Raw genomic sequence first — 15,643 nt, forward strand, 5'->3', positions numbered from 1 at the left:
ACCTCCAGCTCAGTTTTGCCTTCTTATATAAACTATTCTATGATTTGGCTCTCATAGTAACATTTATTGCATTATATATGTTGTAAGTGTGTGTGTCTGTATAAGTTTGAGTGGTGGAGACTATTTGAGAGGTGGAGACTGTTTGAGCGGTGGTGACTGTTTGGCATTGATGAAGTCAAGACATAAACATTGTACAAACTAAAATCACAGGACACAAAAGAACATCTCTGTGTTAGATAAAATTAACTTTAGATTTACCATCTGGTTCCATTATATTTACTTGACAACTCGATACCATCAACAGCGGAATGATATCAGAATTGACTGATGCTGATGCAATATGCCCTCCAAACGTCTGAAACATGATAAATAACAACGAAGCTATTGATGAAAAATGACAAACTAAAGATCATCATGCTAACAGTCGTTCTTAGGTTCTTCACATTTGAATATTAACTATAAGACAACGCAAACGTATCTGGCTTGCAAATGATTAATATTAAAATGATTAATATTAGAACATGGTGGGCAAGATAAATGTACCAATGTCGGAATGGAAGTAAACATCACAATATTAATAAACATACATGACTTAGTAGGAAACACCTATCAAACCCCAACCCGATAAAATAAATGAGAGGTGACTAAATAATAAAATAGATATATAAATAACAAAATAAATAGATAAAAAACAAAAAACTTCAATGTGAAAACTGACATTATTTTAAGGTTAGATTTTGACCCAGAAGGTTAAGGCAATTGTCATGGCTTGATATTTGTATTTGACCTTGATGGCCAACATCATGGGAAAAGGTCAAGGTCTTAAGAGAAAGCTCATAAGAGGTATCGAATTAAGTGTATTTGATACACAATAAATGTAATAAAGGAATACACGAGTGACTTTGGGAGCCTTAGACGTCGAGCCACTCGTAGTGATAACAACTTAGGCCATGAATATTTTCTGGCTGAATGACAAAAAGTATTGGGGAATTCGATCAAATTGGCATATATCGCAAAAAAGTGATGTGCATTAAATTAATGTGATATGATGTCATCTTTGCACCAGGTTGCTATGGCATTGGATATCTCCCTTCGGACATCGTGATATCGTGTGGATACATGCACACATGGACAAACGCACGTAAAGACAGACGGAACCCATTTTTCTCCTGTGGGTGGGACCGTGGGAGAGCAACTAACAAAGCAAAGTTGGCTTACCGCTGTATTCTGTGTGTGTACGCCACCAATCGTAGTAAGGGTTGACACTAGAGCACCAAAGATTCGCTTGTTCTCGTCTATTCGGAAGAAATGTACAAATCGTGTTGGTTTCAGACATAATAACGCTACATTTTGTGAAGCCCTCACTCGTGTGGCAAATTGGAAGCTACAGTGGGGTTCAAATGCTCACATTCAGCTCACACAGTAGACTAATAGCGGAAAAATTTACTGGAGAATATTGTGTCATGGAGTGTATTTACCTTGCATCTGTAAGGTTTTTATCGCATGGATAACTTGACTGAAGGAGACGGCAGCACCAATAGTGATACACTCATCTGTTATCGACAACTGATTTAATTCCGGTACATGAGATAGACAAATCATAACAGGGTATGATGACCCCGTTGTCATGACATCAAGGCCTGCGAAATAAATTTGATTATTTTTATATGGGACTGATTTCCAAGAAGATCCTTGTATTAGTTTTTAGCACAAAGTGATTCATTGTGGGAGCCACTGGCAAATTAGGATGTGCGAGTTGTGGACTGTCATCAGGAGGCGACACTTCCGTACAGCAGGAGTGCAAGATTTCGAATTTCCAACAACAAGTCAAGTATTGAGAGAGAGAGAGAGAGAGAGAGAGAGAGAGAGAGAGAGAGAGAGAGAGAGAGAGAGAGAGAGAGAGAGAGAGAGAGATCGTAGATTAGAAATGTTCCACTAATATACTTGAGTATCATTTCAACATCTCAATTCTTTTTTTTCTTTTTTTTAATTTAAAAGATTCTATACTTTGTAAAATATTACAATCGTTTATAATCCTAATATAAATATGGAATTGGTAGTGGGTTTATACTTAGATTTCTATGAATGGCCATGGATTACTTACCAATGTCATTATACCCTGCAACCAACTTTGCCATCGGAGATGCCTTCTTCACCTTAATCAAGTCTGGTAAATTTGTTGGTCTTATCCACTTGGAATATCCATCAGTAAACATAACATATTTTGTATGATAGGAATCATTATTCTATAAATAAAATCATTATTTTTCAATATAAATAGTAACACATTGTTCATCAACCAACAAATAGCGTGATTATAAATTTTATATTTTGAATGTCTAAAGACTGTGATTTGATCATTTCTTCTTCATAACCTCTCACATATAATTGTATATCAACTAATTGCTAACAGTCTATTAAGGCCGAAAAGAGAAGTTTGTCTAAAATGGTGCGAGGACGCGATTTATTTTAATTCTCAACAAACCTGTGATGTCATTTGCTTGTTCATTATTTGCTCTGCACTTGTCTTCACTGAAGTTGGGATGGTTATGTTTGCGTTTCCCCACAGATCTGCAGACTGCATGGGCTGGACAACAGAGATCGACGCGGGGGGAATTTAAGTGATGCGTGCGCTGGCCAGAATGATTGTTTTGGCTTAATTCACATGATTTCTTTTCGAACCACCTAAAGCTCAAAACAGTTCATAACACCTTACCATTTGTTATCAGAAACAATGCTAAAACAGAACACCTCGGCACTACTAGTCAGTGCGAGAAAATCTATCGAAACTTACTAGTAGGTCTGGTGGGAAAATTAACTCCTGTGTAGTCTCTCCATCTGAATTCTCAGTGTTCGCCTTAGGTCCTTTACTCTCTGTGTTTCCCTGGAGACACGTTCTCTTCTCTATTGCCCTACAGCATTCGTTACCCTGAAATACAATATACCACTTCAATAAAATACAAATACGCTGTGCATGTCGGCTGAGATATAATATTCTTCGATAATATTATTATTTAAATGTGTTTTATACGACTCGATAATATCAAAGGTAGTTGTTTTGTGAACTTTTATCCATAACTTGTAATGACATTATATCGCAGCACTTAATTAGTCACATATGTCACATATAAAGATTGGCTGTATTTAGTTAAATCTCGTTAATGTGATGTATATGTATTCCCAGAAATATAATTATAAGAGATACAGTGTAAGGAAAAACCAATCGATTGTACAATGCAACGGGAGTTACAGGTAATTTTCTATCTCTATTCTTTTGAAGTCCAAACCTTATAAATATACATTTTTAAAGTTAGACAAAATGCAATATCTTTACAGTTGAAACTATCCAAAAAACATTCGTTTAAAATTTACATAAAACACTCAGCTAAAATTTACAGATTCAATCTCAGGCGCACACACACACACACACACACACACACACACACACACACACACACACACACACACACTCACAGACACACAAACACACACCCCATCCCATCCCTAAAATACAGCTTTCCCTTACAGAACATAAAAACAATATGAAATAGAAATTCGAACTAAAAAAACTAACAATACGTACCTACTTTTATTTGTTGGATATTAATTTGATATTTGATCATAAATGTATCCAACATTTCAAAAATGTTTTTTGCTGGGAATTGCACCCAGCGATTATCTGTTATGCAGACAAATGCACAATACACACAAACACACACAAATGTTACAGAAATCCATTCGGGTTTGGGACTACGTGACAGGGGTATGTTGCACGCTCTATATCACGTTGCCACGGAACTGTCAATGCCTTTCCAGTCAATCCACAGGCTATCCCAGAGTCACCCAGGCCCGGCAAACATAGCACCTGCGGGCTCCGCGTGAGTAATAGTCCCCGATTTCTCGAGTCATTACTCCAGGAGTCCCCCCGAATTCGCACTCGTCTTGAGATAAACACACGGCTGAGTGATACAGCCTACCCATCGACTCTGTAGAGCACTCACCCTGGGTTTGGGTCGGTTACAGAAAAATCCCTTGTCTCCAGTGGGATTCGAACCCGACTGCTAATCCTGTGCGCTAACGACTACGCTACATGGAGCCGGTGACATATGAATATAGGGATGACAGATAATTGATAGTAACCAGATTAACATTCTCACCTTACTGCATAGATCTTCAAATCCTTCAAGTATTGGTCTGTATCCAGTACAACGACATATTACGCCGCCAAGTGCAAGTTCGATGTCTTGTTGTGTTGGTTTAGGTTTGTTACGTAATAGTGTGTACATTGTCATTACCATACCAGGTGTACAAAACCCGCACTGGGTGCCATGGTAACGAACAATATATTCCTATTTGGAGTAAAGAACGCACAATAGTACAGCAACTAAACATACGTGCAAATGAAATGGATTAGATATAAGTGTACATAAGGAACTTCGATAAATATTGTAGCAAAACAGTTGGTAATTAAGGTGGATGTGGGTTTGACTTTTCTACAATTTCATCGCATAATTTTTACACTTCTTGTAAAAAGTTCCAATTTATGTATCCAAAGATAATGGATATCAATGCCTTTTTACGATAATTCACATCATTGATGTCTATTAATAATGTAACAAGATATGAAAATGAAATAAATACGTGGTATGTCGTACCTGGACAGGATGCAATCTAGTTCTTGTACTCCCAACGCCCTCAACGGTCGTTACAGCCATACCATGAATATAGCAAAGTGGTAGCAAACACGAGTATACGCACATGTGACTGAATTTGAACAAAAATACATACTTATTAATCACTTCGTGATATTACTGAGGGAGAAGAAATAATTTCTAAATACAATAACAACAATTTAAAGCATACCAGATGGGTTGATACATTTAAGGCATAATTCTTGCTGCATACTTAAAAAGTTGTCGCAGAATTCTACTTTACTGATGGATACTTAGCCACCACTTGCTACTGACTAAACTGAAACGTCGTACTCCACTCCAGGAAATAGAGACACTTTCGATTCATAAACTATTGCTTATGGAGAGTCAGCTCATGATTTGACACCATCTACAATTATTTGCGATTTCAGAGAAACATCTAGTTGATCTTGAGAATGTGCATGGTATCGTTGCTGAGTTATTGCGTCATGGGAGAAATAGCAGAAATAATTATTTATGTTTGAAGAATGAATATTCAGGACAGCTGTTTCACATTAAAAGGTATAACATTTTGTACTCCCTTTATACCTCTGTGGGCTTGCCAACTACAGAAACATTTGAAAATGTTTTCTATCTCACTATCCTGACTTGGTTTGTATAAATTCAAACTTTCAAAGGGATTTTCATCACGAAATCAACATTAAACGATCAGATTCACGATAAACACTGCTTGAGAGATTCACGTCATCTCAAGTACAAGTGTGTTGCACATGACCCCGTCAAACGACACTCAGGAATTCAACTTGATGGTAAAGATTGCATGAAGTTCAGCGAATGCAATCCAGTCATTGAGTAGTTAGTGAAACATATTAAACATCGCCTACTAACTCATTCAATAGAAGACCAACCAACCAACAACACCCATTTGGCAGAGGACGAGTTGTAACATAATGTTGTAATGATCGCATAAAGCCTGTCCTGTATGGCAAAAACGTTATAGTGAACACGTATTTACTCTGTGACTTAACTGTCAAGTATGTCATTTATGTTTTACTTTCAGTTTTTAATTTTTGTTGTGTTTATCAATCCTCAAGATCTTTACGATGTGTAACTCAGGAAGAAAACAAACATTGTTTCCCTTGGTTCATGTTTTCTAATCCAATATGGCGCCGACCACAAATTCAACATGGTGACACCCATGAGTCATTAGTCGAATTCAATGGCATAGAGCCGCTCTTTACATACATATATCTATCCATCCATTCATCCATGAACATACATACATACATACATACATACATACATACATACATACATACATACATACATACATACATGCATGCATGCATGCATGCATGCATGCATACATACATACATACATACATACATACATACATACATACATACATACATACATACATACATACATACATACAAGCACACACACACACACACACACACACACACAGGGAAGGTAAACATATCAGCATGTTACCATTATTGTACGGTTCTGTTCACAAGGCGTGGCTATCAGTAACGATCTGATTGCTCCACTAAAAGAAGGCATACATAACTATACATTAATTGAAATTGTTATATTTAATGATATAATACTTTATTACATACCTTATATCATTTGTTACTGGGTTCAATCTTGATAACATAACAGTACATGATCCACAACCACCTTCCCCACAGGAAACTTTTGTACCGGTTAGAAGGGCTGATAAATAAGTTAAGGTCAACAAAGTAGTGTACATCTTTTTCAGAGCAAACGTTTTCTCTGTCCAATGTATTCTAGTCATGTTTTCACATGTAAACAATAATTTTACAAATGAACGATGTTTATATTGGAAGCGCTGTGTTGAATACATAAGTACCCTTATTCCAAATCCAGAGTAAACAAGTTAAATTATGTATACAACCGTGTTTCTTACATCGACCGACTATAACAAATACAAATAGCATAATATCTATATTTAACAAGACATGAATAGTGACTTACATAATATATCTGAAAAGAGATCACAGCATTTACAAGCTTATTACTTTCTTGATTATTTCATCAAAAGATACCGACTTCTCTAAGATAAGTGGCAAGGGTCATTCTTGGGTTTCCTCTCCATTGTCGTACCTGTGTTAATTTATGTAAAGAATATAATTTTAGGAATTTGGTGTTCATTTCAAAATGAGCACCTATAGGACTCGTAGTATTCAACAGTTCTAATGGTCTAGCACATAATTCAGTACATCAAATGTCATCTTTCACCCCTGATATCCATACATTTCATTCGACACAGTTTCAAGGTGTAAACAGCTGGTCTATAGGTGATATATTTGACTAAAAATGTATCGGCCATTATAATCATGACCAATTTAACACACGACACATCGTTTTAGCTAAGACAGACTCGATGTGTTATTATCAGCTTTGAGAGACTCATTGTAAATGTTGTTTTCTGAGTATATGAGTTTGTATGTGAACTATGTTGATCCCAATTTCCTTTTTGATCATACATTTTAAAGTAACCAAATACTGTATATTGCCAAATCCATTTGTCTTCCCGTTGGTTGGTTGGTTGGTTGGTTGGTTGGTTGGATAGTTGGATGTTTGGTTGATTGATTGATTGATTGATTGATTGATTGATTGATTGATTGGTTGGTTGACTGAGTGACATTGATTGATGGATGCATTCATTCATTCATTCATTCATTCATTCATTCATTCATTCATTCATTTATTCCATTTGTTATTTTACGAATCGTATCGTATCATCTTACTAACATGACAGAACTTCCAAAAAATTTCTCCAAGTACCCACAATATTTTTAAAAAATATATATGTTGCCTACCTTTTTGCCATTTAGGTAAAAAACTAGACTGTCAGATTCGCTGAAGTTGACAAAACCATTGGATCGAGCCGCCATCATCTGCATCTGTACAAAGTATGAATACACTTTAGATATAGAATAAACGAATCAGAACAAATATATCTCAAAGATACAAAGAGTTTACACAAGGGGTACACCCGAGAAATACCCATTAGTTTGCTTAATGAATGATAACAACTAAAGTCCTGATGAAGATGCAGAGGATGACAATATTCTTGGTGACAACAATGTTACTGATAAAAATTCTGTTAGTCATCATGCGAATAGTCATGATGGCAAACAGTAAACTCAAATCAAAATATATTATTACATTGTAACAGTAAATAGGATGGTGTGCCGATTATTAGTAGAGTATTATGTCTTACACTGAATTCTGTGTTTCATATTGTCTATTATTATATATGAACCAGTGTGTACATTGTGTACAGTCAGAAACACCAAATTTAAACTGAATGCCTTCCGTAAGCTTAAGGGTAGTCTTGCAATTTCATGAGTTGTGCAAGAAATTCAGCTCTACACCTGTGATTTTTTCAAGTTCCAGTGAAAGTTCATTCTCGAAAACGTTGTTCAAATGCCAGGAAAGCATGCCATTCTTGACAGCACTTGGGCTTCATGATCCCCTACATACCCGACATATGTATACTCATTTCCACGGCAAATAAACGAAATTGAAACCCGCATAACATTGCTATTATGCACCAGAAAGTTTACATACTTCATGGTATGCATCGTAACAGTTGAATAACTTTAATACAGTGAAGTGATTAGGTATTATTGCCCCACTTCATTACTGGGTAAAGTGTATACATTCTTGTTTCGATCGAGATTGACAGCTGATGCACATTCTGCTCCAAATTGTATACATGTGTGAAAGGTGTGAAGTCAGCAGACAATCGTGACTATATATTTTTGCAATAAAGCTTACAGGTGATGTGTATTTTCAGTGCTCACCTCTTTGCTTTGATTTAATAATCTTCAGCATCAACGGAAATATCAATACAAACACATGAAACCCCTAAAAACAGAGTCTTTCTCAGTGTAGAGCAACAGCATGTATCTATCCATACAGCTTCCTGGTTTACCTTATATTGACGTTGGTGGTGCAGTTTTGAAATGGGGCAATTGTGCAACCAGATGATCGATTAATTACGCAAAGTACTCATTAATATTCATTGGATTTTTACCAAACCCTAATCAGTTCTTGCCATTACTCAACAGAACACCTACCAAATTTCGCTTGAATTGAGCCAGCCATTTTGGAGATAACGATGACACAGACAGACAGACAGACAGACAGACACACACACACACACACACACACACACAGACTCTCACCCACTAACATATCTCTTCCTTACGGAAGAAAAAACTGGTATTTTCAGTTGGCTATGCAAATGAGATACATTGAGATAAAATAGATCCTAATTCAAAACGAATCCCTGATGAAAATAAGGAAATAAATGCATTTGCTCTTAAAGCACATACGCGTCTCTCAGGTTGTTACGGACTTTTGAACATTTTTGTGTTGGTTCACAAAGTATTTCACTATTTTTCTTGACCACCATGAGTTCTGAAGCATCAAATAACTATGCAAATTAGTCGCTTACTTGTCACATAAATATGCAAATTAGTTAGGTATTTTCAGTGCAAACAAACAAACAAACAACAATTCAACTACTTTCAATATGCTGTATACATGAAAGTATAACCCACTAACATAATCGATAATTGAAGTTTACTAATGTATCAAAGGTGTCTGGTATTTCAATCGCTTCCACTGGATAATTATACACTTCTATGAAACATTTTAAAAGTTACTGTAAGTCATTTTATAGTGATATCCGACCAGGAAAAGCAATATTCGACAACTGTCGTCACACATCTGCACCTTATATTTACATCAGCTGCACCGGCGGCGGTGGCAGTCCCTGGGTGGATGGGTGGCCATGCTTGTTAGCGAAATTTCAAATGTACCCTTGTTTCCGGAATATTTTAATGAATTTTTAGTGAATCTGGGAGAACATCACTGCAAAAGACACCCCCTTATTTCCGAAATACGGGAGGTTTTACCTTCAAGGACACCTAATCTATACACTACACGTACACTAAGGGCATCCTACCCCTATTCTCGGAAGATGATCTGAAAAAGTACCCCTTTTTACGATTCCACGGACCTAGATAGCCAACGAAAAACACCACTTTTCAATGAAATTTCTAACAAGTATGCGTACCCGCTTTGTTTGGGACTGCCACCACCGGGCAGCTACCAGATGCTAATGCCACCGCTATTAGGTGATCAGAAAGTAACGGATACAATAATTGAGCTATTAGTTTTACTAAACAAGTACGTCTACCTTCCAGTCGGTTTTAAACTACAGCAGAATATGTTTTGCCAAAAGATCGTTGTGTCGAAGGTGTTTAAGAATCCTTTGTATCAGTGCACCCCTCCTATTATTACGTACGAAATTGCAAGCCAAAGTTGTATATGTACGTGTGGGAGCCCAGCCACGGAAGGAATATCTTCCTTGTCTATGTTTGGGGGATGTAACTGTCGATACCGTGTTGTCTCATGCAGTCTTGCCGTCACCATCATACATAAGGACCAAGTGAATATGGTTCTGTTTTGAACAACGTGAATAGTGAATTTGTGTCTTCACATAATACAAGAATAAAGATACATGTACTTAGTGCAGTTGTGAAAAATGAAGCTAAAATACATGTATCTTGTAAATGAATGCATGATGCACACATTTTGAATGCAGTGAATTTCCTTAGGTACATGTGAATGGTTTGTTTACCATTCCAAGCCATTGCATAGAACAGAATACACAACCATGACAATGTATAATATTTCAGGCAGGCAGGCAGGCAAGCAAGAAACAAACATTGGAGCCATAAAGCACACACGTTTAATACAAAAGTACGATATTTCTATATGTATTATATAATTAAACGAGTGGCACTAGTATTACATGTAAATACGATTGATAAATACAAACTCAGATGCAGATAGAACTTAGAATTACTGTAATACAAACAATGGACGGGTCATGATCACATTCTAATTTGCACAAAACATAGACGCCTGCGCTGATATGATATCTACCCACAAACTCCACTAACAATCATACAACTAGACTGTTTATTTTTAGCAGGCTACTCACCGTGCATTTGTTATGGACGACCACTTTTCAGAAATCCCTACAGCACAGTCATCGATCGTCGCGTCGTTTCCAACACCTGGGTCGCGTTAGAGTAGAGAGTTTCGGCCACACGTTCAACGTGTATGCGGACGCGCAACTCACCCACGTGAAGTTCACGTTCAACTGTGAGCTTTTCAGCACGTACGGTTGTATGAACGATTTTCAGTGCCCCTCTGAAACCGTTCTTTAGTGGAGTAATCCATTAGGACGCCCTCAACGGAGAGGGAACTTCTGCTGGTATATAAGTGTATCTACCCGGAAATCCCTTAAAGGTGCGGTATTGTTGGATTGCCACAGTAGCTTGATATCAGATAAATAGCGGCTATTGGCTATTTATTGGATTGCCAAAATAGATTCATCTCCAACATAGCTTGATTCGAGATAAATAGCAGCTATTGGGGATTTATCGAATTGCCTAGATAAATAGCGGCTATTGGCTATAAATAGCCAGGTAATTGCTTGCTATCAGCTACTGTAAAAACGGGAATATAGTATGATTATCTCCCTAGGTAGCTATTCAAGCTAAGAGCCATTGATAGCCACAATTAGCCATTAATAGCCGACTATCAGCTAACAACCCCTGGCACTCTTCAGGCTATTCAACTATTCAAGCTATTTGCCATTAATAGCCGATATTAGCCATTAATAACAGGCTAATAGCTAGCTACCACCTATTCAATATTGGTCATGAATAGCTAGGTAATAGCTTGTTATCAGCTATTGTCAAACTGGGAATATGGTATAAATATCTCCCTAATCAGCCATGCAAGCTAATAACCATTACTAGCCGACTACCAGCTAACAACCCCCAACAGTCTCCAGGTCCTGGTTCTTAAGATAGTCAAGCTTATAGCCATTATTAGCCGCTATTAGCCATCAATAGCGGCTAATAGCCAGCTACCAGCGAACAACCCTCTGCACTCTCCAACACATGGCTATTAAACTATTCAAGCTATTAGCCATTAATAGCCGCTATTAGCCATTAATAGCCAGCTAATAGCCGGCTACCAGCTACCGACCCCATTACTATCTGAACGTTCTTAGACGCTAATAGCTATTTCTAGCCATTCAAAACACATCTCCCATTTCACCATGTACCACATAATCACACATTCTCATGTTTATTATCACACAGACCTTTACATTTCATGTTTATCGTGTATCACATATCCACACATTCACATGCATATTTTACCGATCTTTAAAGTTCATGTTTTATATTTGAATAACACGACGAGCGTTACAATGCAAATTAAAAGACTGCAACATCCAAACACCATTTCTTCATAAACATCATATGGTCACTAAACGAAATCAGTAGCATATATTTGGAAATGCCAAATGACATTAGTTAAGCGTACTGACTACTGTAACAATCGCAAACAATGGACAGCTTACGCAATCAATTCTTCTTTTCATGCCATAGAACAACAAAATACACGACAAGACTACAATGTATGTATGCATTTACCTAAAATACTATATATCTTGTTGGGGTCTTCAACCAGTTGTAAACTTCGAAATAGTCGGAAAATTTAGTCAAAAACATGTCGGGTAGCTAGCAACTCTCACCATGGATGTATTAGTGAGATGCTCTCACTGAGTCACAGTGAGTGTAAACAACTCGGAAACGGACAGGAAATGTTTATGTAGCTTAATGTATGCAAACAAACATCGTACAATAAACATTTAGAGATCCTTTGATGTTTACCGCAGTTGCGTATCCTGTGGGCATAGACCTTGGAGGATCTATGGTTAAACAGAAACAAAACTCAAGGAATTCGAAATAGATGTATATTCATGAACGTCGGGTTCTTGAGAGTTATTTCATATTTTCACATGAATTTTGCCCGATTGGTAAACTCTTTCACCTCTATTCTTTCACATCTATCTTTCTCTCACTGGTTCACGCTGGAGAGCAACGTCTATGATTTTTATTAATTAAATGCACATTGAATTTCCGGGACTCCTAATTTCTTATCACCTTTTAGATAAAGTCGGGAACGATATCAGTGATATAATGTTGGTCTACATCCAAAAATTATCAATGTTTTTTTAATAATTAGGCAATATGTTAACTGTGCAAGCTTCACGTTTCATTTGGTTTTATATAATTAATTTTCCAATTAAGTGGTACATCATGTGTAATAGCTATAGTTTAGAATTTTGCATTCCAGCAATGTGTGTAAGCCCCAAAATCTATGGTTTTGCCAATACGGGCGGCATTCAGTTTAAATCTGGTTGTGAAGATGTAGAGGTCACGACACCCCACTTTACATAGTTAACGTGATGTGGATTACCAGCCTCATTGTGTTGGAAACTATACATAGACTGTGTGAAATATTGAAACAAAAATAATAGTTTTGCTGGGCTTTTAACTAAAAATATATACGAATGTCGCTATTTATAAGATGACTCCATATGTCAGTTTGCATAAACTGCTCCCGAAGAGAAATATGGCACCATTGAGTAAATAGAGTTAGGGTACAAAATAAATGTATTCGGTCCACAAACACCGCCCTACAAGACAACGTGTATTGATGGAGTTCACCTGCACTCACTCACACACACACACACACACACACACACACACACACACACACACACACACACACACACACATACACTATACACACATTTGCATACATACATATATACATTTAAAAAAAACATTATAACAATTGATGTTCATCTAAACCAAAGTAATACTAAATAACCCCATCGAAGGGAATTTCACAGACACAGACACAGACACAGACACAGACATAGGTACAGACAGACAGACAGACAGACAGACAGACAGACAGACAGACAGACAGACAGACAGACAGACAGACACGCGCAATATATATATATATATATATATATATATATATATATGTGTGTGTGTGTGTGTGTGTGTGTGTTCACGTGTTTGCGATGTGTATTAAGTCTGGCAACTAACAGAATATTAATGCAATAGTAAAAACATTTACCAACTCCTGTGCCAATGGCCAATACCCGTAATTCGTTGTTCGGATCGATTCGTAGATTTCTTAATATCACTTTCTTATAATCGTCAGTATGACTGGAGTCGTTCTTTGCAATTGACAGGGCGCGGTTTTTCACAAGAACTCCGAGAGCATCAATATATTCGTCTTCGTGGAACAGAATGTCTCCAGCTTCCAGCATGATGATATGAGACTCCAGACTGTACGAAAACAGTCAGCAATAACAGACCGGTTTTACAGTAACTATGATTTATGGGTAATTACTGACAAATATGTCTTTCGAATGCTTATCTACTTAAACATAAACAAACTAAATGCAATTACACGATGTTGATATGTTTTGTTTTTCATGTCACGCTGTACATGATCAGTAGCTAGAGCTGTCTTTTAAGTTTATGTTAGCCATAAATGAAGTACATTATTACCATGAAAATTGCTGTGATCGCCACGTCCTACATAATATAAAGGTCATACAATTATGAGGGTGGGCAAGGGGTATTTTTGTACTTCGTAGTCGCGCCATTTTTTTCAACTGTAAAACGTTACAATAAAACACGTAAAATCATAATTCAGGTCGCCGTACTGCTGAACAATCCGTTTATTTTTTTTACTGTAATCCGTAAAAAGCACCACTTTTTTGGTACACATATAAGAAATACATACAACTCATGATACGAAGTTAACGGATTCCAATACAAGCAACACGTTACACATGTCCAGGCAGGTCGTTCAAAAATAGCTCAGGGGTCATATCAGAACTGAGAATTACTTCGATGCAATGTGTCTACTTATTTTTATTTAGTTTTTTTTTTGTGGAGTGGGGGAGGGGGTCAAAGCCCGAGCTCAAAGTATGTCGATGGAAAGAAGATAATGAATGTTCCTCTTGAATGGGGAATTCAAAGGTATTAAAGTACAGGCAAAATAATTCTTTTTTATTGTCCACCAATGTCACGTGACCAATGATGGCTGTCAAAATAATGGTAATTTTTCCCGTCATGCAATCCTCAGATCGACGTATGTACACGTAAAATGTTTGGACAAATCGCAACGGTGTACAGGGTTTTTTCAAAAAACATATTGGCATTTTTAATTTGTCTGTTCACAACTCATGAGTTTTCAAAAACCTGTTTTCTTTGGTTCAAATATCAATTAGGCTGGGATCAGAATTTACGGAAGGGGGGCTAGGGAGAAATGTGGAGGGGGCATGAAAAATTGAGATGGGGCCAGGAAAATTCTGATGGTCTGAAAGGGGGGGGGGGGGGTGGCGCGAAATATTTGCTCATGATTGGAACCAAATTAAACCTCAGGAGCGGCCGGTTAACGAGTGAATATTGAAAAAATTTCTCGCGGCTGATGAGTTGCGAATGTATTTGTGTACGTGTTTTGCCTCTCTCTCTCTCTCTCTCTCTCTCTCTCTCTCTCTCTCTCTCTCTCTCTCTCTCTCTCTCTCTCTCTCTCTCTCTCTCTCTCTCTCTCTCTCTCTCTCTCTCTCTCCCTCTCTCTCTCTCTCTCTCTCTCCCTCTCTCTCTCTCTCTCTCCATACATAATAATAAAGTATTGAGAGTAAAATTTGGGTACTGAAGATAATTTTAAAGTACTCTATGGCTTCCGATAATTTGTATCGTTTGAAATTGTATGCCTACTACATGTCCTTATTTTCAGAAATGACATATGTACAATATGTAACAACCGTCTGTTGGATTTGAGTTTCTTTATATCCCAATCTAGCCACCTTTTGACCACATGTTGGCATACACCGACCACCCTTGTCATGAATGTGACTGCCTCCTCACGCCACACGTTATTTACTCTTTTCTCTGACCCTGATTTGAAATAATGTCGATAACATACCACGTGATAGTGGGAGGATCATATTATAAGTCAGGTGTGCGTAATTACAATATGA

General features: G+C 37.2%; 1 protein-coding gene across 1 annotated transcript in view; it reads right to left on the reverse strand.

Moving 5' to 3' along the window:
- The window catches only part of LOC144447955 (xanthine dehydrogenase/oxidase-like), a 32,937-nt gene extending 21,994 nt beyond the window's left edge, over positions 1-10,943 (reverse strand). Inside the window, exons 1-11 of the mRNA XM_078138076.1 lie at positions 10,709-10,943; positions 7,506-7,589; positions 6,729-6,786; positions 6,279-6,375; positions 4,656-4,764; positions 4,158-4,349; positions 2,795-2,929; positions 2,105-2,246; positions 1,479-1,640; positions 1,219-1,295; positions 259-355 (exon numbers count right to left, since the gene is read on the reverse strand). Coding sequence (XP_077994202.1) covers positions 259-355; positions 1,219-1,295; positions 1,479-1,640; positions 2,105-2,246; positions 2,795-2,929; positions 4,158-4,349; positions 4,656-4,764; positions 6,279-6,375; positions 6,729-6,786; positions 7,506-7,589 — 1,153 coding nt within the window. The 5' untranslated portion in view covers positions 10,709-10,943. The remainder of the gene's footprint in view (positions 1-258; positions 356-1,218; positions 1,296-1,478; positions 1,641-2,104; positions 2,247-2,794; positions 2,930-4,157; positions 4,350-4,655; positions 4,765-6,278; positions 6,376-6,728; positions 6,787-7,505; positions 7,590-10,708) is intronic.
- Between the last annotated feature and the right edge of the window lie 4,700 nt (positions 10,944-15,643).

The sequence above is a fragment of the Glandiceps talaboti genome, chromosome 17 (genome assembly GCF_964340395.1).
Source record: "Glandiceps talaboti chromosome 17, keGlaTala1.1, whole genome shotgun sequence".
In the NCBI taxonomy this organism is placed as follows: Eukaryota; Metazoa; Hemichordata; class Enteropneusta; family Spengelidae; genus Glandiceps; species Glandiceps talaboti.